Raw genomic sequence first — 22,940 nt, 5'->3', positions numbered from 1 at the left:
CAAAACCAACCACCTGCCTCCCTGTTGTTACTGGGGGTCGGGGCGGAGGGTTAGAGCAGGGGGGCCTGGGAGCCAGGACGCCTGGGTTCTCTCCGTGGCTTGGGGGGAGAACAACTGTGGAGTTAAATGCCCCTAGTCACCTTGCGTCCCCTGCCCTGAAAGGGGTGGGGCTTGTAACTCTCCACTCCCCTCCCCCTTTCACTGTTCTTTAGGGGGAGGTCCCTGCTCCTGCCCCACCCCGCCCCAGAGATCATTATATTATGGCCAGTTGGCTGCAGTAACTGACCTCTGCCACCAGGGGGGGCGGGAGGAGAGTGGCTGCCCCCAGACCCAGCCTGCCACTGCTGGTGGTGTCCCAGCAGCCCCCCCCTCCCCAGCAACTCGCGTTAGGGGGGAGGGAATCACCAGCCCAGCCTCTTGGTGCTCGGGAAAGAACCCAGGAGTCCGGGTCCCTGGAGCCTGGTGTCCTTGCCCAGCCAGGGGCCGAGACCCCAGGCGTATGGCTGTGTGGGGGCAGGGAATGAACCCAGGCAACCTGATTTCAGCCCCTCCCCCTCCCCTGCTGCCAAAGCACATTCAGGGATTGGCCAGTGGCTACCCCTGTGCCCCCCAAGTCCTTGGGGTGGGGGGGTTTACACTGCACTACCCCTGCCTGCCAGAGACCAGTGGAAATCTGTACCCAGTTTGTCACTGAGAGCATTGGGGGGGGGGGGGGGGAGAACCCAGGAGTCCTGGGTGTCAGCCCCCTGTGGAGAGGGGCTGGGGAAAGCCCCCCATCCTCCTACTAATACTTAGCAAGGGAGGTAGACATAGTGGCAGCCATTCTAGCACCTGGGGAAACTGAGGCAGGCCCCCCCTTTCCTGCTGCGGGGTGTGGACCTCGCTCCCTTAAATACCAGCACAGGTGGGGTGGTGTAAACAGATTTCAGAGATGCTCATGCCACCATGAGGGGCAGGGCCAGGCAGCCCCCCACTTCAGGGTGGAGGGGTCCCCCTCAAGGCACCAGTGCATATGCACCCCTTGCCTCCATCCCCTGGGCACTGGTTTTTGCTGGCAAAGGCTCCCCCCCTTTCTTGGGGGGGGGGGTTAAACACCCCTCCAAGTTTCTGTACCCCTGCCCCGAACCAGGGGTGGAGACGGCAGAAGAAAGAGACCGGCTCTCGTGGGTGGGGGCGGGGAATATCTACAAATTTTAATTCCACGCGGGCGAGACACACACACAAGAACCAGGGGTTCCTCCCCCTGGCTTGACCCCGCCGGGTGGCTTGAGAATCCCTGGGGAGGGGGTCCCCGCGAGTCCGGCGGGCAGATGCGCGTTGGCATGGCTCGCCGCCCGGCCCCCCCGCAGCGGGTGGAAAGCGACCGAGTTCAGTTCGTTATTGCTAGATAGAAAACCCACGTCCGGCCTGGCCCGGCGGCTGGCCACCGGGCTAATACTGCCCCGGCCTCGGTTTCCCTTTTCTTCGGAAAAAAAACCCAAACACCCAATGTGGAGATAAGGCAAATTTTGCAGGAACCCGTGCGGCCGGGGAAACGCCCCCGCGGTGGATAGAAAATGTCCTGCCGGCAGCCGGTCTCCACCGTGGGGCCAGAGGAGGCGGTTCGGCTCGACACCTGTAGAGTCAGATTGCTCGGGGGGGGGGGGTGTAATGCCCCCCCACCCTGCTGGATAGCGGGGGGAAGAAGCGAACCGGGGAGAGAGCCCTTAGCTGGAAAGGTCCGAGAGCAACGAATCACCGAATACATTCTTGTGGCAAATTCAAACATGACCGGGGGTGCGGTGAGAGCTGGTCGCCCCCCACCTGAGCCCAGTCCAGGGGGGCGGCCCAGGCCTGAGGTTAGGCAGAGATCCCGGGGTGTCAGATTGTCCCCCGCTGCCCCCAGAGTCCCAAGGGGTGCTCCCAGCCGGATCCGGGACACCATCAGCTCATTGGTTGCCCCCGGGACCCTCGCTGGCCCGAGGCGTGGGACCCTCGCCCACGGGTGGAGATTCAGTCGCCCCCCCGCCGCCACGGGGGCTCTGTGACACAGCAAACAGGAGTGGGGGGTAAATCCTTTGCCGGCCTATTGCACGCTGACCGCGCGGAGGCCACTACAGGCCAATACTGACTGAAGGGGCAAAGGGGGTGAAAAACCAGATCAGGTCACATCCAAATCTTGTGTCCTTTGATCCACTGACCGAGCGAAGGAGAGGTGGGGGAAGGAGGCAGGGTGACCCCCTATTCCCGCTAACACAGTAACCATGGAACCTCACAGTATTTGTTGTAGGGCCTACCAAAACCAAGGAGGTCCCGGACCAAAAAATAAACCAACCCCAACTTTCGACATACATCTCAAAAAAAAAAAAAAAAAAAAGTGTCTTTGCCATTTGGTCGATTGAAAAATTCATAAACCACAAACGTTAAAAAACAAACGGAAACCCAATGGGGGGGGGGGTTAACCCCAAAAGCTGCACTGGTCTGAAAAAAACAACACAACACCAACAATCCAGGGGCGGGGGGAGGAAGAACACCCGTCAGAAACTGTAAGTCTGGCCGTTCGGCGGGACGGCTTCCACGCGGGGTTCCTGGCTCGCCGCAACCGGGGAAAAGCTTCATGTCGTCTCGCACGAAGGCTGGGAGAACGTCCCTCCTCCCGCACACTGATTTCCAACGGGATGACTTGGGGGGGGGGGGTAAAATAAAAACGTCTCCTCCTCGGGAAGATTTCGACGACTCGGAAAGGTACCCTGTGTAGTGGCAACCGTCCCGTGAGACACGAGGCCCCAGAGACGGGCTGTAAACAAAGAAACAACAGATCCATACGCGCAATTAAAAAAAACAAAAAAACAAAATATTCAAGCCCAAATTTAAAAAACGAAAAAACAAACGAACCAACGGTTTCTCCCTCCCCTCCAAAATCTGTACAGCTGCATTATTGAGAGAGAAATGTCTCACCTCTCGGGGATCGGTCACAGAAAACCCAACTGTTTCTCGGTTTTTAAAAAATCTCTCTCTCTACCTCAAGAGAGAGTGTGACCGGAGCTTTATTTACTTGGGTCTAAGCCGCAGCCCCAGCCGGGTGCTGGGAGGGGCTGGCGGATTTTGTCTTTCCAATTCTTGTCCAAAGATACATTCATCAATGAGTGCGGGGCGGGGGCAAGCCCCCCCAGCCGCCGCACGCACAAAAATGCTCCTCCGTCAAAAAAAAAAAAAAAAAGAAAACCAAACCAACCAACCAACCCCCGCCCCAACCAAGGGCCACTGGGATGGGGGCGCACGTCTAACGGGGCGCAGGAAAGGCTAAATAAACGAGATGCCCAGAGAGCTTAATAAAAAAAACAAAAGGGCCTCGCAACCCCCCCAAAAAAGCCATGGGCAGAAGAAATCATCTTCCTATCAGCTGGGCAGCGTAATGCCCAGCGGGGCAGAGAGGAGGCTGGCTTCACGGGGCGGAGCTTGTGGGGAAAAATCCAGCCGGGGAGGCGGAGCTCGTAGAGGAAATCCAGCCGGGGAGGCGGAGCTTGATGCAGGGAGCTTGCAGGGCCTGGAAGCTTGCAGGAAGCGAGGCAAGACATCTGGGTGGCCCGTAACGGGGGAGCTCCGAGGCGTCTGGGCGAGCTCCGAGGCGTCTGGGCGGCCCGTAACGGGGGAGCTCCGAGGCGTCTGGGCGGCCCGTAACGGGGGACAGGAACTGGCAGGAAGCCAGGAGAGCTTTGCCGGTTAGGAGCTCGCCCTGAGCCAGGTGAGTAGCGGGAGCTCGCGGGAAGAGCACCCGGCTCCAGGGACCGGAGTCGGCTGCCGTCATTAGCGTTGCCGTTCTGCCCCACTCCTCCCGGGCACCACGAGGGAACCAGCAGGAGGGGCAAGTCGGTTGTTTCATGGTTGTGCAACTTTCAAAAAAAAGAAAACAAACAAAAAAAAACGCAAGGTCTCTTCCAAAAAGAGAACAACAAACATGGCGAGAGCAAACCTCCCGTGTCGAGCTGTGTATATAGCGATATTTACATCCGGCCCCGCAGCGCGAGACACCAGGCCAGCTCGCGACAAGCGGGCCGGGCAGTAAGTGCATTTCTTCAAGTTTTGCTATTTTTGTGGGTTTTTTTGTTTTTTTAAATGAAATCTTCTCTTTTCTCCTTCTCGAATTTTCACGTCTCTCCTCGTCCCATGTGAAAATAACAGTGTTTCCTAGAGCGATTTTTGTTTTGTTTTTAAAGTTTCTTTATAAAAATTTCCTCCAGAATCAACAAAAAATCCATTTTTTTTCCTTTTTTTTTTTTTTTATCAGTTCTTTGTAAAAAGTCTCGATAAAGTGCATCAGCGGGTTGCATTTTAAGGTGCTTCGTGTGTTGGAGAAAGAAGTGCTCACACATACTCCTCTTCTGAAGGCGGGTCGCCGGCGCCCCCTGATCCGAGCGCGCGCGCCGCCCCGCCCCCCCCGCCAGCCCCAGTGCCCCCGCTCGCCGGGGGGCGGGGCGGAGGAAAGGGGAGGGCGCAGCACGGCCGCCTCGTCCTTTCGCAGTGCACATTCAGGTAAGACTGAATCGGTTAAGAAGGCAGCAGAGTTCCTATTGCTACGAGACCTCAGTAGTCGTCAATGCTTTCCACCTCGCCTGACGGGCCGTGCAGCGAATAGCCTGGGGGCAGAGCGGGGCACGAAGGGTTAATCGGCTGCACGGCCCCCCCCGCTCTCACCCACCAGGCCCCCGCCCCTCCCAGAGCCAGGGAGAGAACCCAGGAGTCCTGGCTCCCGAACCCCCAGCTCTAACCCACCAGCCCCCACTGCCCTCCCAGAGCCAGGGAGAACCCAGGAGTCCTGGCTCCGAGCCGCCCCTGCTCTGACCCACCAGCCCCCACCCCCCTCCCAAGCCAGGGAGAGAACCCAGGCGTCCTGGCTCCCGGCCCCTCCTGCTCTCACCCACCAGCCCCCACTCCCCTCCCAGAGCCGGGGAGAGAACCCAGGCGTCCAGGCCCCGCCCTACCCAGGATGCTGGGGTCAGCGTGCAGCATGACCGGTCTCCTCTTGATCTTCACCGGCTGGCTGCCCTCGAAGGGCGGCTGTTTGGTGCCGTGGTTGGCCGGGAACGGGGAGGGCAGGTTGCCGGAGCTGAGCCAGGAGGCTTCCTGGTGGGAAGGGGGGAGGGATTAGTGCGGAGCCCCGCCCCTTGCCCCTCCCTCCCCCCCCCCGGCAAGGGGAGATCGCCCCCTACCTGCTGCTGCTGGCGCTGCTGGCTGGCTTTCTGCTTGGCGCGGCGCTCCAGGAACTGCTTGGCAAACTCTTTGGCTTCCGGGGTGTCGCCCAGGTAGGAGCGGATGAAGTCGTGCACGTCGTAGGGGGACTCCACCTCCTTCAGGAACGCCACCACCGTGGGGACTGCAGGGGGGAAGGCGGGGGGGGGGTCAAAGAGAGCCAGCCCCCTATCGCCCCCCCAAGCACCCACCCACAAGGCCGAGGAGAGGCCTGCAAGCTGCGGAAAACAGGCAGGGAGTGGGGAAACTGAGGCAGAAGGCGGGGAAACTGAGGCAGAAGGCTCCCAGCACCCCCCAGGGGCGCAAGGAAGCCAGGCGTCCGGGTGCCGGCGTACCGTCGAGGTTGCTGCAGCTGTTCAGGACGTGCAGCATCTGCTCGCACCACTGCGTGAAGCCGTCCTGGGGCTTGTGGATCCCCTGCAGCAGCTTGAGCAGCTTCTCCTCCTCGTCCGTCTTCTTCCGGCTCTGCCGGCCCGGCCCCCCGTAGCTGTCCCTGTTGGGGGGGGGGTGTCAGAGAGAGCCACAGGCCCGTCCCGGTGCCCCTCCTGCCCGCCCCGCAGCCCCTGCCCCCCCAGCCCCTGCCCCCCCCCAGCCCATGGGCTCACCCGAGGGAGGGGCTGCTGCGGCTGCTCTTCAGGCCCAGGCTCCTCACATTCTTGACGCCCTCGTCCCACGGGCTGCTCTTCTCATGGCTGCTCCACAGCTGGCCGGAGTCGGCGCCCCACTGCGAGGGGCTGTTCAGGCCGAGCCCCCCATGCTGGGAGGGGAAAGCCAGGTCACCGCAACCGGGGCTGGGACGCGCCCACCTCTGGGGCGGGGCGGCTGGTGACCCGGGGACCCCTCGCCCGGCCCCGAGACGCGCCCACCTCTGGGGCAGGGCAGCTGGTGACCCGGGGACCCCTCGCCCGGCCCCGAGACGCGCCCACCTCTGGGGCGGGGCGGCTGGTGACCCGGGGACCCCTCGCCCGGCCCCGAGACGCGCCCACCTCTGGGGCGGGGCAGCTGGTGACCCGGGGACCCCTCGCCCGGCCCCGAGACGCGCCCACCTCTGGGGCGGGGCGGCAGGTGACCCGGGGACCCCTCGCCCGGCCCCGAGACGCGCCCACCTCTGGGGCGGGGCAGCTGGTTGCAGAGGGGATGGGACACTTCTCCTGGGTGGGGCGGGGCGGCGCCAGGCCTGGCTTGGGGCAGGACATGGTCAGGGGCAAGGCCAGGGCAGAGCCTGGGAGTGTGGCCTGGCTGGGGGCGGGGCCTGGCCAGAGCACGGGGGGCGGGGCCACTCACCACTCTCTGCTGCGCCCGCTGCTGCTTCTGCAGCTGCCGCTCGCTCTCCTGCAGCTCCAGCAGGGCCTTCATGCCCCCGGGGGGCTTGGCCAGGCCCCCCCAGGGCGCCGCGCTCTGCGCCTGCAGCAGCTTCAGCACCAGCTCCTGCTGCCGGCACTGCGGGGAGCAGGGGCGTTACCGGGAGACGGCCCAGAGCCCCCCAGCCCAGAGCGGCGGTTCGTGACCTACGGCTGCCCCCAGGAGGACAAAGTGGGGATCTGGGGACCCTGGGGGCGATGGGGGGAGGGGGCAATGGCCCCCCTCAGACACCCGGGGTCTCTACCTTCCATGGGAGCCCCACAACCCCTCTGGGGAGCAGATCAGGGCCCCTAAAACACAGCGGTAAACTGAGGCCCAAAGGCGCGCTAAAGGAGAAAGAACCCAGGAGTCCAGGCTCCGAGCCCCCCCGCTCTAACCCACCAGGCCCCATTCCCCTGTCAGAGCCGGGGAGAGAACCCAGGAGTCCTGCCCCAGTGCTGGGGAGAGAACGCGGGGCGGGGGTCCGTGGGGGTCAGGGGGGCCTTGACCTGTTTGCGCCGATACAGCTCCTCCTCCTCGCGCCGCTTCTGCTCCTCCTGGCGCCGCTTCTCTTCGCGCCGCTTGCGTTCCTCCTCCTCCCGCTTAGCCCTGAGTTCCGCATCGCGCCGCTCCTGGAGCTGCGGCACCGGGGGGCAGGGCCGGTCAGGGGGGCCCCGGCTGGCAGAGAGCCCCCCCACGCCACCCACCCGGCTGCCAGGGACTCGGGCAGCGCTGAGACCCCACGTAGCCCCTCTGCCGAACGGCAGCCAACCCCGCTGCTGTAACCCCCAGCCCCACTCCCCTCCCAGAGCCGGGCGAGAACCCAGGAGTCCTGGCTCCCACCCCGCTGCTCCGACCCACCTGCCCCTACTCCCCTCCCCGAGCTGGGGAGAGAACCCAGGAGTCCTGGCTCCCAACCCGCCCTGCTCTGACCCACCTGCCCCTACTCCCCTCCCCGAGCTGGGGAGAGAACCCAGGAGTCCTGGCTCCAACCCGCCCTGCTCTGACCCACCTGCCCCTACTCCCCTCCCCGAGCTGGGGAGAGAACCCAGGAGTCCTGGCTCCCAACCCGCCCTGCTCTGACCCACCAGCCCCTACTCCCCTCCCAGAGCTGGGGAGAGAACCCAGGAGTCCTGGCTCCCAGCCCCCCTGCTCTAACCCCCCATCCCCTACTCCCCTCCCAGAGCTGGGGAGAGAACCCAGGAGTCCTGGCTCCCAGCCCCCCTGCTCTAACCCCCCATCCCCTACTCCCCTCCCAGAGCTGGGGAGAGAACCCAGGAGTCCTGGCTCCCAGCCCACCCTGCTCTGACCCACCTGCCCCCACTCCCCTCCCCGAGCCGGGGAGAGAACCCAGGAGTCCTGGCTCCCAACCCGCCCTGCTCTGACCCACCTGCCCCTACTCCCCTCCCAGAGCCGGGCGAGAACCCAGGAGTCCTGGCTCCCAGCCCCCGCTCCGCTCCCAGAGAACCCAGGCGTCCTGGGCCCGGCACTTACTTTCTGTTGCAGTTGCAGTTGTTCTAGGATCGGACCCTGAGTTGAAGAAGTAATTGGTGCATCCCACAGACTGGCCTCACCGCCTGCGGGAGAGGCGGGAGCGTCAGGCCCGGCGTGGCGCCCCCCGCTGCAGCCCCCGGCGCCGCACCGCCCCCCTTACCTGCGGGCTGTGAGGCTGAGGTATGCGTGTCCCACAGGGACCCTGTGTCTGGCACGGACATGGATCGGTTCATCGCCGGGATCAGGTTCTGCTCCCCAGCTCTGCAAGGCAAGGGGGGCCCCTGCTCAGCGCTGAGCTCGCCCCCCCACAGCGCCCCCGGGAGGAGAGAGAGCCTCCGCCACCCCCAGGGCCTCTCCTGTGGGGTAAGGCAGCTACCAGAGCCGGGGAGAACCCAGGAGTCCTGGCCCCCAGCCCCCACTGCTCTAACCCACCAGCCCCTGCTCCCCTCCCAGAGCCAGGGAGAACCCAGGAGTCCTGGCCAGTCAGACAATGTGCAAGTCCCCCACCCCCACCCCCACCCCCCAGACGGCAGCAGGAGAGTGGGAGTCAGAGTGCGGGGAAGCGGGGGGCCGGGGGGGGTCACTCACCGGGCTTTCAGAGCCTGCAGCTGCTGCAGGAAAGCCGTGAGCTGCTGCTGGGTCAGGTCCCCGGCCGCCAGCTTCTGCTGCAGCGCGCACTGGGCGAACTGCGGCCTGCGGGACGAGAGCGGCCGGGAGTCACGGCCGGCCCCGCGCCCCGCCCACGGCAGGAGGGGACGGCCCCGCGCCCCGCCCACGGCAGGAGGGGACGGGGGACGGTGACGGGGGACCGCCCCGCGCCCCGCCCACGGCAGGAGGGGACGGGGGACGGTGACGGGGGACCGCCCCGCGCCCCGCCCACGGCAGGAGGGGACGGGGGACGGTGACGGGGGACCGCCCCGCGCCCCGCCCACGGCAGGAGGGGACGGGGGACGGTGACGGGGGACCGCCCAGCCCACGGCAGGAGGGGACGGGGGACGGACGGGGGACCGCCCCGCGCCCAGCCCACGGCAGGAGGGGACGGGGGACGGTGACGGGGGACCGCCCAGCCCACGGCAGGAGGGGACGGGGGACGGACGGGGGACCGCCCCGCGCCCAGCCCACGGCAGGAGGGGACGGGGGACGGTGACGGGGGACCGCCCACGGCAGGAGGGGACGCGGGACCGCCCGGGGGACCGCCCACGGCAGGAGGGGACGGGGGATGGTGACGGGGGACCGCCCCGCGCCCAGCCCACGGCAGGAGGGGACGGGGGATGGTGACAGGGGACCGCCCCGCGCCCAGCCCACGGCAGGAGGGGACGGGGGACGGACGGGGGACCGCCCCGCGCCCAGCCCACGGCAGGAGGGGACGGGGGATGGTGACGGGGACCGCCCCGCGCCCAGCCCACGGCAGGAGGGGACGGGGGATGGTGACAGGGGACCGCCCCGCGCCCAGCCCACGGCAGGAGGGGACGGGGGACGGACGGGGGACCGCCCCGCGCCCAGCCCACGGCAGGAGGGGACGGGGGATGGTGACAGGGGACCGCCCCGCGCCCAGCCCACGGCAGGAGGGGACGGGGGACGGACGGGGGACCGCCCCGCGCCCAGCCCACGGCAGGAGGGGACGGGGGATGGTGACAGGGGACCGCCCCGCGCCCAGCCCATGGCAGGAGGTGGTGGGGGATGGTGACAGGGGACCGCCCCGCACCCAGCCCCTCCGAGGCGCCGGGACCGTACCTGTCTGGCAGGTACCTGTTGACGAGCTGCAGGAACTGCTGATGCTGAAGCTGGTGGTAGAGGGCGGCCGCGGCCAGCTCCTGCTGCTTCTTCAGCCGCTCCTGGTCCAGGTTCCCCTGGGGGCAAACGGCAGAGACAGGCTGTGGGGCCAGTTTCAGACCCGGATGCGAGGTGGGGGGGCTCTGATCTCAGGGGCCTGTGAGTCCGGGACATCTCGCTTCAACCTCCGGCCACTGGATGCTAACCAAGGATTGTGGGGGGCAAAATAAAGAGCTGGGGGGGCCCCAAAAGGTAGATGGGGGGCCGACGGACAGACCCTGCCACCCTTGGCTGCGGAGAGGAGCTGGGTACGTTTCTGTTTACACGGCACCAGTCGCTCCCCACCTCCCTGGCCTTGCAGGACGAACCGATTCGGGTCCCCCCCAGGTCTGGGCCGAGCAGGATTTCCCCGCCTGGCCCATTCTGGGGGCTGGGGGGATGGAGGCTGGAGGCGGCTCTGGGATTCAGGGTGAGCGACTGCCAAGAGCGGCAGGCTGGGCTTTCGGGGAGCTGGGGGTCCCCCCAGGCGAGCCTGGCCCCAGGCTGGTTCGGGGGCAGGGGGCGGACCCCGTCCCGGGGGGCTCGGCTCACCAGCAGCGGGGGCGGCGACGGGCCCGGAGCGAAAGGCACTCTTCCCCACATCTTGATCACCTCGCCCAGCGGCTGGAAGCCCTCGTCACAGCCTCGCTTCACCAGCAGCGACATGGTGAAATAGCCGGCCTGGAACCACTCCGCCATCTCCTGCGTGGTGAAGGGCCCTGCGGGGAGCGGAGAAACAAGGATGCTTATGCAGTGACCCCTCGCCCGGCGCCGAGATGCGGCCACCTCCGGGGCGGGGCGGCTGGTGACACGGGGACCCCTCGCCCGGCGCCGAGATGCGGCCACCTCCGGGGCGGGGCGGCTGGTGACACGGGGACCCTCGCCCGGCGCCGAGATGCGGCCACCTCTGGGGCGGGGCGGCTGGTGACACGGGGACCCTCGCCTGGCGCTGAGACGTGGCCACCTCTGGGGCAGGGCGGCTGGTTAACAGCAGCACTGCCGGGGGCAGACAGGGAGTTCCTGGCCGGGAATCTGCTGCCCCGCTGCTGTATGGAATCGAGAAGGGGCAGGGGGGATCTTGCAGCTCCGGGGACAGGAAACCCAGAGGAACTCCCTGCTGTGACCCCCCCACACCTTGGATCTCCCCCTGGGGGTCCTTGTAGAACCACTTCATGGCGGCCTCGTGGGAGAGGGGCAGGGCGGCAGCTGTGTTGCGAGGCTCCTGGATGGCCTGGGTGAAGCGCTCCTCGTCCATGGAGCTCTCCTGGAGCGCGGCCACCATCTTCTCAGCTTCCTGGGGGGGGACAGAGGTGAGACCAGGCCCTGGCCACCCCCAAACCCGGGGGCACAGCAGGGCGGCGGGGGGGCAGATTGGGAGCAGCACAGACATTATCTTGAGCTGGGGGCGGGAGGTTCTTCTCTCTTCCCCACAGCACAAACCAGGAGTGGGGGGGGGGGGGAGAAGAACCCAGGAGTCCTGGCTGCCAGCCCCCCTGCTCTAACCACCAGCCCCTGCTCCCCTCCCAGAGAGGAGGGGTGGGGGGGAGAACCCAGGATTCCTGGCTCCCAGCCCCACTGCTCTAACCCACCAGCCCCTGCTCCCCTCCCAGAGCTGGGGAGAGAACCCAGGAGTCCGGGCTCCCCCGCTCACCTGCTGAAGATGTTTCATCCCATCGTCGTCCTCGGTGTCCCCGATGGAGAACTCAGTAGCAGCATTGGGGGTGGAGGAAGGGGAGGGGAGGGTGGAGACAGCGCCTGGGCTGAGCTGAGATGGGAGGCCCAGGACGCCTGGGTCCCCTGGGGAAGGAGGGAGGGAAGGGGTCACTACATGGATCCATTACCCCTTCCCCCACCCCCCCTCCATAATGCCACCCCCTGTTTTTTAGAGGGGTCCTAAGATAGGCCACGACCCCAGCCTTGGTAGCCTTCATGATGGCTCTGGGAGCTGTCATTTCGGGCTCGCCGCAGACAGGCAGTCGGACAGTCTCTGCTAAAATCAGCAGACTGAGATGAGACGTTAGTAGGTTTCAGAGTGAACACCCTTCATTAAGACGCATAGGAAGCTATCGTTTCAGGCTCTCAGCAGGCTCAGGCAGCGTTCAGCTCTAGAGAAGCATTGCAAGGGGGTGTTAAGGTAGGTGGATGGTTTCCACTGAGGTTAGCAGGAGAGGCCTGGACCATAAGTAGGTTCCAGAGTGAACGTCCCATTGAGTGGGGCTGGGATCTTTTCTGCTAGGCTCTCAGCAGACTCCAGCAGTGCCCACTTCCAAAGGGGACAATGAAGACACTAGCTGTGAAAATGTCTTGGCTCCCTTGGCCCTCAAGGGAGAAATGCATTCTGGGATGGGGGAGAAACCACCACCAGCCCACACCTATGGGGACAGGATCGTACCAAGTCTAATAGGCTCAAGGCCACCAGCGGGGGAACCCGCCCCCATCCCCCCGCCCACTTGGTACCTTCCGCAGCAGCCTTCGGCTCCTTGTCGCAGGTGCCAAGGGGCGCGGCGGGGTCCGAGCCCCCCAGCAGGGTGCTCTCACATTCACTAGTGGCAGTGGCAACAGTAGCAGCAAAGGGGGGGCCCGACAGCCAGGGGGCGCCGGGCGGGGAACATCGCTTCTCCTCCAGGGCCATCGTGGGATCCTTCCGGGTCTCTGGAGAGACAGAAAGAGAGAACGGGTTACCACCTGGGGGGCTGCCCCGAACCCCCCGACCCTCTCACAGCCAGGTGGAGTGGGGTCCCCCCACGAGCCCCCCGCCCTCCTTACCTTTCTCAGGGGCCTCCTTCGAGCCAGGCTCGGCGTCCTCCTTCCCCTCCGACCTCTCGTCATCTTCCTGCAACGGATGGAAGTCGAACACCTGCTCCTCAGGGATTGGCTCCTTGGGGCTCTTCTGTCAGAGAGGAGGAGGGGCTCAGGGGTCAGAGGTCAAGCCAGGACCCCCAAGCACATAGCGATGGGGAAGCATCCCACCCCAAATCATGTCAATCTGATCACCGTTCTGCCCACTCCCCGGCCCAACCGACAGGGCTCAGGGGCACGACTCCTGGGTTCTCTCCCCGGCTCCAGGAGGGGAAGGGGGGCTGGTGGGTTAGAGCAGGGGGGCTGGGAGCCAGGAATCCTGGGTTCTCTCCCCGGCTCCGGGAGGGGAAGGGGGGCTGGTGGGTTAGAGCAGCGGGGCTGGGAGCCAGGACTCCTGGGTTCTCTCCCCGGCTCCGGGAGGGGAAGGGGGGCTGGTGGGTTAGAGCAGCGGGGCTGGGAGCCAGGACTCCTGGGTTCCCCCTCCCCCCGGTACCTTGAGGGGCATGAAGGCGCCGGAGGAGTCGAAGGTGCCCATCTCCTCGTCCTCGTCGTCCATGCACCACTCGGGCAGCCCGTCCTTGTCGTCCTCGAAGCTGTCGCTGCCCCGGTGCCGCCGCCCGCCCCGCTCCTCCTCCCGCTCCCGGAAGTCGAAGTCGAACTTGCGCCGCCGGCCCTCGGGGTGCTCCCGCCAGCCGGCCGAGCGGGGGGCGCCGTCTGCGGGGGGGGGGGTTACTCGCTGAGCAGGGGGGAGCTGGGCTGCCACGAGGGGTGCTCCCGGCCCCACCCAAAACCTCAGAACAGGGACAGGACCTCCCACGCCCTGCCCCCAGCCTGTCCTATGGCCCCTCCTACCACCCATCATGGGTGGGGTCCCCCACAGGCCCCGTCCCCAGCCTGCCCCACCCACAATCCCCAGAGTCCCCCCCCGTCCCCCCCCCCCCCCGGCAGCTTCCCCGGCAGGCCTCACCTGGGCTGGCCGACCGCCAGCGCTCGCTCTCGCGCCGGGCCCCGCTCAGCCGCCAGCTGCCCCCTGCGGCTGCCCCGGCGGGGGTGGGCCCGGCACCCCCCCCCGCCTCCTCCTCCTCCTCCTGCTCCTCCCGCAGCGTCCGCCAGTTGTTGCTGTCCGAGCGGGCATAGTCCTTGCGGGGGGGCAGGGCCCCCTCCTCGAAGGGAGCCCGGGCTGGGGGGGCAGAAGGGGAGAGGCAATCAGTGGGGGGGGGGGGCCCGAGTCACGTGTCCCCCCCACATCCAACCACCAGGGGGTCAGCCCCGCCTACAGGGCAGCTGCTAAGGAAAGGGGGAGCCCCTCCCCCGCAGTAGAGCACCTGGAAGAAGGGTAGCTCCCTGTGGGGGTGGCGGACAGAGCCCCCTCTTCCTCAAGGTGTCTGGGTGTTCCCAGTAGATGGCCCCCCAATTCTCAGGCATGACTGTGGGGACCCCCTCTTCCTGTGAATATCTCTGTAGGATCCCCGACAGATGGCTCCCCCTGATCCAGTCCTCGGTTCCCCCAGGGTGTCCCCCCGGACAGACCGGGCTGTTACAGCCCCCCCCCAGCCAGGCAACCAGGAACCACCTACTTCCGTCCCGCCGGGTTGGCTTCTCGAACCGCCGCTCGCCCCTGCCGGAGAGAAGGGGAGAGGTCAGAGCCTGGCCCCCTAATCCCCACAGGCCCCCCCAGCCCACGCCCCATGCCCCACGCCCCCCCCCCACCGCACTCACCTGTCATCCCAGCTTTGGCTGCGGTGGATCTCCCGGGCCCCGCGCCCAAACGCCCCCTCCGGTTCCTCCGGACTTCTTTGGTAAAACCCGCTCTCGCCTCGGCCCCGGCCTGCGGGGAGAGAGCGCTGAGACCCCGGCCTGCCAACGGGGGGCTTCCCTGGGCCAGCCCTGCCCCACTCCCAGGGTCCCGCCAGGAACAGCCCCCACCGGTCCCCATGCACCCCCCAGGGCATGGGCCCCCCTTTGTGGGTTCCCATTATCCCCGCATCCCCATCCCCCCCACCAGATCCTGGTGCCCGGACCCCCAATTCTCCCCCTAGATACCTCGGCTCCGGGTACTGCCCCTCCCCCGGGAGACTCCAGTGGGAGCGGCTCCGCCTCCTTTTCCCATCAGCCTCAGCACCGCCACGCTGTTCACAGACATGGAGAAATTCCTCTGTAACAGAGCCGGGGGGCGGGGGGGTTAGCACCCAGACATCACTCGAGCCTGCCAGATCGGGGCTGGCTCCCACAGAGGGGCCAGGCCCCTGCCCCATTCCCCGCCCCCCCTGAGCCAGCCAGTGGGGTGGATGGGAGCCGGCGCCCCAAGAGGGAAAAGGCCCCATGTCCCATCCCCAGGACTGCCCCTGGGGATCTCGGTTGTAAGGGGGTCCCTTGTCTCTGCAGAGCCCCCCCCAATCTCTGTTGGGGGGGTGGTCTGTGCAGCCCCTGGCACAAGCAGAGGGTGTCCCCAAGGTGCTCCCCCCGCCCCTCTACCTGCTCCTCCTCCGTTAGTGGGACCAGGGCCAGCGGCTGCAGCGGCTCTTCCTGGAGAATGGCAGCGAATTCCTTATCCTGGAGCTCCTCCGGGACCTGGGCGGGGACGGAGAGAGCAGCTGGGGGGTGCGGCTGGGAGCAAACCTCCCCTGCCCCCCCCGCAAAAACAGCAGGGTCACCCCCTCTCTGGTGGCCTCCCCCACCCCCAAAGCCAGGGCTTTCACTTGGGGCGCACACCCCCCTGTGAATCTCGAAGGGGAGCCCCAGAGTCACACCAGGCTTCCCCTGTGGGTGATCTGAACTCGGACCCCAACAGCCCTTATCCCAACCGATTAGGGGTCACCCCATTGGGCAGCCAGAACCCTGCCCCCTGGTCACCTGACATTCCTTGGGCCGGCCCTGGTTTGTTTTACTCCTAGGGGAATTTGGCGCCACTGCACATGTGCAGAATTTCTGTCCTCCGCGGAGTTCTTTCATTCCCCGCAGAAGGAAGCAAAGGGAAGACACAAGAGTGGTCATGTGACTCCCCCCCAGCAGTATGTTTCGGGGGCCCCAGGGCAGGCGGCAGAGAGGCAAATCACTGTGGGGCAGGGGGCAGGACTGGGAATACCTGGCTGCTAGCTCCTACCCTGCGCCAGCTCAGCTGCTCTTCCCAGCTGGGCTGGGGAGGACGGGACTTCCTCTTTCCCTGCACGGCTTCTGGGGCCAGGTCAGACCCACCCCAGATTTCTCCCCTGGCTGCAGGAAGCTCTGCAAACTCCCCACCCCCCACTTCCTGCACCCATCGCTCCTCAGCTGCAGGGGGAGGGATCCCTGTACAGGGAGTTGCTTCCCCTTCCGCCCATCCCCCGTCATCCAGACCCCCTCATACCCAAACCCACTGAGCCTCACCAGCCCCCTGCACTCAGAAACCTGCCCCAGATGAGCCCCACTCCCCCAGCATCTGAACCCCCACGAAACCCCCCACACCTGGACCCCCCCCCTCCGTTGAGCCCCAACTACCTTCACCTGCACCCCCCTGCAGCATCCCATTACCAGAGCACCCACAAGCCTCTGTGCATCCAGATACCCCCACACACGGATCCCCCACTGAGCCACCTGCACCCAGACTGCCCCACACAGAACCCTCTAAACCCCCACCTGGATCCCTCCACACTTGGCTTCTGCCTTGCTGAGCCTGCCTGCTCACAGCTGGCCTGGAGGGGCAGGGCCCTGGGGTGTTTCTGGGGCTGTCCCGGTCCATGCGCAGTGCCAGGTTTGTGCAACCTCACCGAGTCAGTGTCCCGGGGGGGGCAGAAGCTGCAGGGGGATCTCCCATCTCTGTGCAACTAGTGGCCTGTGCTCCCTACTGCCAGGCTGGAGTCTCCACATTTATTTGGCATGGACTGGGCTTTGGCTACCTGCCTTGGCTGGCACCTTAAAGGCAGGGGAGGCCGGGGGGGGGGGGGGGGTGTTACAAAGCCCTTCCACAATTCCAGCCCCTGGTAGCCCCCCACCAGCCGGGCACACACGCACCTTGTTCTCTTTGACATAAAGTGCTAGCATCTCTTCTCTGCCGTAGCGATACTCAGCGAGCTTGTACTTTGGCATGGCAGGAGAGGGCGGGGGGGAAGCCACGCTCCCCCCACTGGACAGCGCGCGGAGCCTGGGCGGGAGCGGGACAGACAGACAGTCAGCGACAGGACCAGGCCAGGCTCCACACGCACATGGCTGCATACACAGAGCGAGGCCATAAGGGCGTCTGGCCAGCTAGGAGCCTTCAAGCGGGGCTTTAGGGTTAACTTAGAATGAGTTAGAGCAGGGGGAGATGGAAGCCAGGATTCCTGGGTTCTCTGCCTGGCTCTGGGAGGGGAGTGGGGGCTGGTGGGTTAGAGTAGGGGGAGATGGAAGCCAGGATTCCTGGGTTCTCTGCCTGGCTCCGGGAGGGGAGTGGGGGCTGGTGGGTTAGAGTAGGGGGAGTTGGGAACCAGGACTCCTGGGTTCTTTCCCAGTTTGGGGAACAGGGTCTAGAGGGTGCATTATCAACTTATTTGCCCCGAAGTTAAGGGACAACCGGTGTTTGTGGCTCTCCCTGGGCCCTGCCCCCCAGCTCCCCCGACCCCCACTTCCCTGTGCTCACCATTCCGGTCCAAAATTGAGCGTCTCGGCGGCCATCGCCCTCTGTGTGTGCGTTGAGTTTAGCTTCTGTTGTCCTATGACCTGCACAGCGAGGAAGGAAACCGGGCGATGAAAGGCGGGCGCCCCCATCCCATCGCTCTGGGCTCCCTGCCCCCCTGACCCCAACCTCTCACAGCCCCCCACCCCCCTTCCTTACCTGCTGGCTACAGCCCCACGCCCCTCACCGTGGGAGGCTGGGCCCACAGCAGCGAACCTGCAGCCAGGAGACAGAACCCAAGGGGGGGCAGGGTTAGGATCAAGGACTATCCCCCCACTCCCCATTTCACATCTCCCCATCCCGCTGTCTCCCCCTACCCAGGCCTTCCCAGTGCAGATCAGCTACGGGTGGGGGGCTAAGAAGGCGTGAGGCCCCCCCGCCCAGGAGGGGGAGTTCTGGACGGGAAAAGGTAGGGGGGCTCTTGGCCGCTCTCCATTGGTCCCCCAAAACACAGGTCCATTTCAGATATCTACCATTACCTAAGGGATAAATAATTCTAGCCTATCCCCCCACCCCTCAACGTTACCCCCCAAAGCCTCCATATGCCTCCCCCAGGAACCAGCTCCATGGTCTACATGATTACAGCAGTGGGGCTGGGAGCCAGGACTCCTGGGTTCTCTCCCCACCAAGTTCTGGGAGAGGAGTGGGGGCTGGTGGATTAGAGCAGGCAGGCTGGGAGCCAGGACTCCTGGGTTCTCTCCCCCCACGCCCGAAGCGTTTCTCACCAAGACGGCAGCGGCTTGCTGGTCCGAGCGCGCTGGGGGATTTCCGAGAGGAAGGGGTGGGGGATCTGTGGGCACCCGTCTCTCCGGGTCGCTTGTGGGGCAGGGGGGCTGATGAGGCTTTTGGGCCGTTCTCCCCCCACGACAGAGTCGGAAGCCGGATTCACATTGGGAAGAGCTGCTGGGGAAAGAGGGGAAGCGTTAGTCCACACGGTGATGGCTTCGGGGGGGCCCCCACTGGCTTCAGACCCCTGTACCCTGCAGAGCGTAGCCCCCAGTATGTGGAGTGGAGGTAATTCTCCAGTACAGGGCATAGGACACACAGTGGAACAATTCCCATCACAGCCACTGGAGGGCACAAGAACATAGAGCTTCCATTGCACTGTCCTTTATGCAGGATGTAAGGCAAAGGGAACCCAGGACCCCTTACTCTAAGCCACCAGAGCCAGGGACAGAACCCAGGAGTCCTGACCCTCCACGCCCCCGCTCTAACCCACCAGACCCCAAACCAGAGCTGGGACTAGAACCCAGGACTCCTGACTCTGAGCACCCGCATCAGCATGTGGCAGGGAGATCCACAGGCTCTTTGGGGCCAGAATACCATCTGAAGCCTGACAGGTGCCACATCAGCCTGCCCCTGGTGCCAGCAGAGACCCAGCTGGGCCTGGGCCGGAACGGCTGCAAGGCCAGGCAGCCCAGCCCGGGGGCGGGAAGGGGTGAGGGGGAGAAAGAGAAGGTTGCATAACACCCATGTCAAGATTGTGGGAAACCACAAAGAGCAGAGCGGCCAATCCTCTGGCAGGGCCACCGTCGAGAGCTAACGGACAAAGGCCAAACCGTGGGGCGCTTAGGCAGACCCGGGGAGAGAACCCAGGAGTCCTGGCTCCCAGCCCGCCCCGGCTCTAACCCACCAGCCCCCACTCCTCTCCCAGAGCCAGGGAGAGAACCCAGGAGTCCTGGCTCCCAGCATCCCTGCTCTAACTACACTTCGCTCCATCACTCACAAACAGCAGTTTCCCGGCCCTTAGGCCGAGGCCTTTCGGAGGCAAAGACCCCGGAGCTAGAACCTGACAGGAAACTGCCGCATCATTTCCAACCAGGGCACCCCTCCCAACCGCAGGCCTGAGGGGAGTGTTACCAGCTGGGGGTTTGTATCACAGCCAGGCGTATGCGAGACCTCAGCGAGGGGCCCCACCCCGGCCGAGACCAGGGGATCTGCATTAGTCCAGGCACCAAGCAGACCCGCCAGGCCAATATCGGGGCAGCTATGAAACAGAGATAAGGATCCTGCCTTTGCCTCCTTTGACTTGGGGCAGGGCCTGCCTCTTGCCGTGTGTCTGGGCAGCGCCCGGCACGACAGGGCCCTGATCTCAGCTGGGGCAGGGCCTGCCTCTTGCCGTGTGTCTGGGCAGCACCCGGCACGACGGGGCCCTGATTTCAGCTGGGGCAGGGCCTGTCTCTTGCCGTGTGTCTGGGCAGCGCCCGGCCTCACGGGGATTTGATTGGCTCGGAGGACACAGAAATAATCCCACAGCAGGGGCATTCATGAGAATCGGATCCTGGCCAGGAGGCCAATTTCCGATCCACGTCTGGCTAAGATGCGAATAAAGCAGATCACCGTGCTGAGCTCACTCCACGCTACGCTGTGTTCCCAGTGACCGCTAAGCCGTATCATACCATCGAAGTTGTATCAACTTCATTTCCCCAGCGAGATTTCAGACTTGTCAACCCGAAGCGAGCGGCGCTCTGACTCTTTCCAGGAAGATATTCTCCCAGGCACGCTGAAGTTACCCATGTTCAGCTCCCGCTCATCCAGCCCCAAAAGCCCCCTCTGACATTTACGCAAGTTTAACAAAGAGATTGTAATCTCCTGGGGGCAGGGACCTGGCACGATCGGGGCCCCAGTCCCTGATGTTATCTGTGATACAGCCCCCAGAAACTTGTCCCAGTTAGAGGTTGGACCGGCTCCTTCTACAAAACGTGAAGATAGATACCCCCTGTGATCCCTCCCCAGCTCCAACCACTAGACCCCACTCCCATCCCAGAGCTGGGAATAGAACCCAGGAGTCCTGCCTCCCCACCCCAACCCAGTATGCCCCCCTCTCCATCTCGGGACAAGCTACAAAATATACAGCCAAGGTTGTGAAAAGCGAGCAACGATTTTGGGCCCCCCGACTTGTCTGATTTTCAGGGGATCAGTGCCTCAGTGCTCCAATTCCCACCCCCCCGCCCATGTCTCAAGTCTGAAACCTGCCCCCCCGCAAAAAAAAAAAAAAAACCAAACATTCAGTCCCCAACAATCACCACGTGGCTTTGGGGGAATCTTTGACATTTAACAGCTGCCTTAAATGCACGGAGATGTCAAATGCCCCAGTCACAACTACGTGGGTGAAACCAGACTGCGCTCTCCAATGAACTCACAGCAAAACACGAGAAAGGGCACCACCAGCCAGCCATCACCCCACGTCTGACAGCCCGGTCCCCTTCGGAAGGCATGCCCGGGCACTTGAGCGGAGTTATGAATTTGACACTAAAAACTCATAGCCTCAGACACGGGTTTTATGGCTCAATTTCAATTTCTCGCACCCCCTGCTGCTGGCTAACCCTTAATCCCCCACTCCATTTTAAGTGATCTCCCACAACGTGGGTAAACCACTTTTGCTCAACAATCTACCCCAAAACTCAGATTGAGCTCAGACGCTCCGGTTTCCTTCCCGGCCCAAAGTTGATCCAATAAAAGAGAGTCCAATCAAAGACACTATCTCACTCACCTTGTCACCCCCGGCCCCCCCAGGCCTTGGTAAATATTCATAAGTCACTCCCATCAGCACCAGCCCAGTGGGCAGGTCTCAAGAGCTACCAGAGGGTAGCTGGCTACTGTCTTACACTACTTTGATTGGGAGTTTTCCCGGCACAATGTTTTTGTCGTGGCAGCGCCCAGCGGCCTGATGTGGGCAGTTCAAGGAAGAGCACCTCCAGCACCCGGCCTTCCCTCTCCATCCCCACAGCCCGGTCTCTCTCTCTGCATCCCTCCGCCGGCTCCCGTTTCTCTGTGGCGAGAAACATCGGCTACGTGTCTTTCCTTTCCGGGCCGATCCCCTGCAACCGATCAGCTCGCCGACGCTCAGCCTGGCGCGTCCCATCAGCCTCCATTGCTCACTGGTTCAACTTCCAAAGGAGCCTCTTCACCTTTTCTACCACAGCCCCCTCACGCGCACCTTGAAGCTCTCTTTGGCCATGACGCTTACCAAAAAACCCTCAATGGCGCTGTGCCAACACTGTCCCGTTGTTTCCATATACCTGCTATCTCTTGTCTTACCCTTCCACTGCAAGCTCGTTGGGACAGGGGCTGTCTTTTGGTTGTTTGCACTACGTCCCGCACAGTGGTACAAGACCAGGGCTCTATTTTGAAGCAGATTCGTAGATCACAACCGACCCGGCCGGCTTTGGAATCATCTAGCCCAGAGATACAGGAGAAACTCAGAGTTACGAACCAACAGGTCAACCACACACCTCGTTTGGAACTGGAAGTACACAATCAGACAGTAGCAGAGACCCCAGATAAAAGGCAAATAAAGGACTGTTCTGTGTTAAACTACTAAAAAAATACAGGGGAGTTTAAAAGCAGATTTGACAACGTAAGGAAATTGTGCGCTTGTTTCATTTAAATTAAGATGGTTAAAAGCGGAATTTTTCTTCTGCGCACTAAAGTTTCAAAGCTGCATGAAGGCAATGGTCCGTGGTAAACTTTTAAGAACAATCGGAACGTTTTGTTCAGAGTTACGAACAACCTCCATTCCCCGAGTCATTCATCATGCCGAGGTTCTCCTGTCCTCAGACCTCAGAAGCCAAATTAGCGAGCCACATTACCCAAACGAGCCACAGCAGTGCGACCATATAATTTCATTTACTATAGTGCTGGAGATTCATATTTAACCAGTATGACAGGGAAATCATTTTTACACATTATTCTCACAGCAAATGAGTATGACCAAGTATTATTTTATCAACTACCTTTGAACAACGCCACAGTAAAAGAATCCTGATGTGATATAATTATTAATCAATCACATGCTGCAAAGAGGAGACTCATTAAAAAGCCACTTGCAGCTCACGAGCCTCAGCTGGAATCTCACTGATTAGGCTGACCACCTGGGTGACGCTGCCCGGAGAATTAACTTCTGCTTGAGCAGAGCTTTAGTAAAAATGTCCGAGGTGGCCACACAAACCAGGTAGCGATCCCAAGTCTAGCAAGACCTAAAGGCTGCCTAACATCTAAGCTACCGGCAGCTCTTTAAAGTTAAAGCGCAAATCTAAAAACAACCCTGACTCCGTGTTCTATGTACGTGGGCTTGGAAGGATTGGATTTTTATCAGTAAATGTTGGTAAACATCCATTTCACCAGACACACGCAAACCCGAGGAAAAAAATATTTCCACTGATAACAGAAATGTACAGAGTGGCAAAGTAAGAAAAATGCTGCTTGAAACCTTATGAGAATTTGTCTGTTTTGACACACGACGTCAACAATGTGTTCTAACGGTTAGAAACATTTAACTTTTTGAATCTCAACATCTACTGTCATTAAATAATGATTTAATAATTTCCCCTCAACCGTGAATTAAAAAATAAAAATATTTTACAATGCCCTAATATAAAAATCAATATTATCCATCAAAATTAAAAAATAAAGTAAAACTTGAATTCTGCTAAACCTATACAAACAGCAAACGGTACAGACGAAGAGCACAGATAGGAATAGGTTCTGGGAAAGCGGATACACATTCAAATATACCCAGTAGTTAATAAACAGGCTTGGATTTTTTTAAAATAATTTTGATGGATGGTTTATTTTTAAGCATTATTTTGATTCTCAATTTCAATTTGCACAGTTGTGCAAAATGCTGTGGTTT

At 62.8% G+C, this 22,940-nt stretch overlaps 1 protein-coding gene across 1 annotated transcript; it reads right to left on the bottom strand.

Annotated features, from left to right (window-relative positions):
- Window positions 1–4,465: 4,465 nt before the first annotated feature.
- On the bottom strand, window positions 4,466–18,255 carry GIGYF1 (GRB10 interacting GYF protein 1). Its single transcript, XM_074941490.1, has 26 exons — window positions 18,031–18,255; window positions 17,465–17,521; window positions 17,270–17,349; window positions 16,666–16,795; window positions 15,151–15,246; window positions 14,719–14,830; window positions 14,395–14,503; window positions 14,253–14,293; window positions 13,643–13,855; window positions 13,169–13,389; window positions 12,643–12,766; window positions 12,334–12,528; window positions 11,528–11,673; window positions 11,011–11,170; window positions 10,429–10,595; window positions 9,799–9,914; window positions 8,653–8,757; window positions 8,225–8,325; window positions 8,065–8,147; window positions 7,080–7,208; window positions 6,514–6,669; window positions 5,835–5,986; window positions 5,565–5,722; window positions 5,190–5,353; window positions 4,962–5,103; window positions 4,466–4,616 (listed from the first exon to the last, which is right to left on the bottom strand). The coding sequence occupies exons 3-26, from the start codon at window positions 17,302–17,304 to the stop codon at window positions 4,564–4,566; spliced, it is 3,108 nt and encodes a 1,035-aa protein (XP_074797591.1). The 5' UTR covers window positions 17,305–17,349; window positions 17,465–17,521; window positions 18,031–18,255; the 3' UTR covers window positions 4,466–4,563.
- Window positions 18,256–22,940: the final 4,685 nt, after the last annotated feature.

This window comes from Natator depressus, chromosome 28 (genome assembly GCF_965152275.1).
Source record: "Natator depressus isolate rNatDep1 chromosome 28, rNatDep2.hap1, whole genome shotgun sequence".
NCBI classification, from domain to species: domain Eukaryota; kingdom Metazoa; phylum Chordata; order Testudines; family Cheloniidae; genus Natator; species Natator depressus.
This window is presented reverse-complemented; position numbering and strand designations above follow the sequence as displayed.

Bases quoted from the DNA above. Each gene is read 5' to 3' on its own strand.
- GIGYF1 (XM_074941490.1), bottom strand. From the start codon at position 17,304: ATGGCCGCCGAGACGCTCAATTTTGGACCGGAATG. The intron at 8,148-8,224 runs GTAAGGGGGGCG...CCTCTCCCGCAG, and splicing joins CTCAGCCTCACAGCCCGCAG to GCGGTGAGGCCAGTCTGTGG. The intron at 5,354-5,564 runs GTACGCCGGCAC...TCCCCCCTGCAG, and splicing joins CAGCTGCAGCAACCTCGACG to TCCCCACGGTGGTGGCGTTC.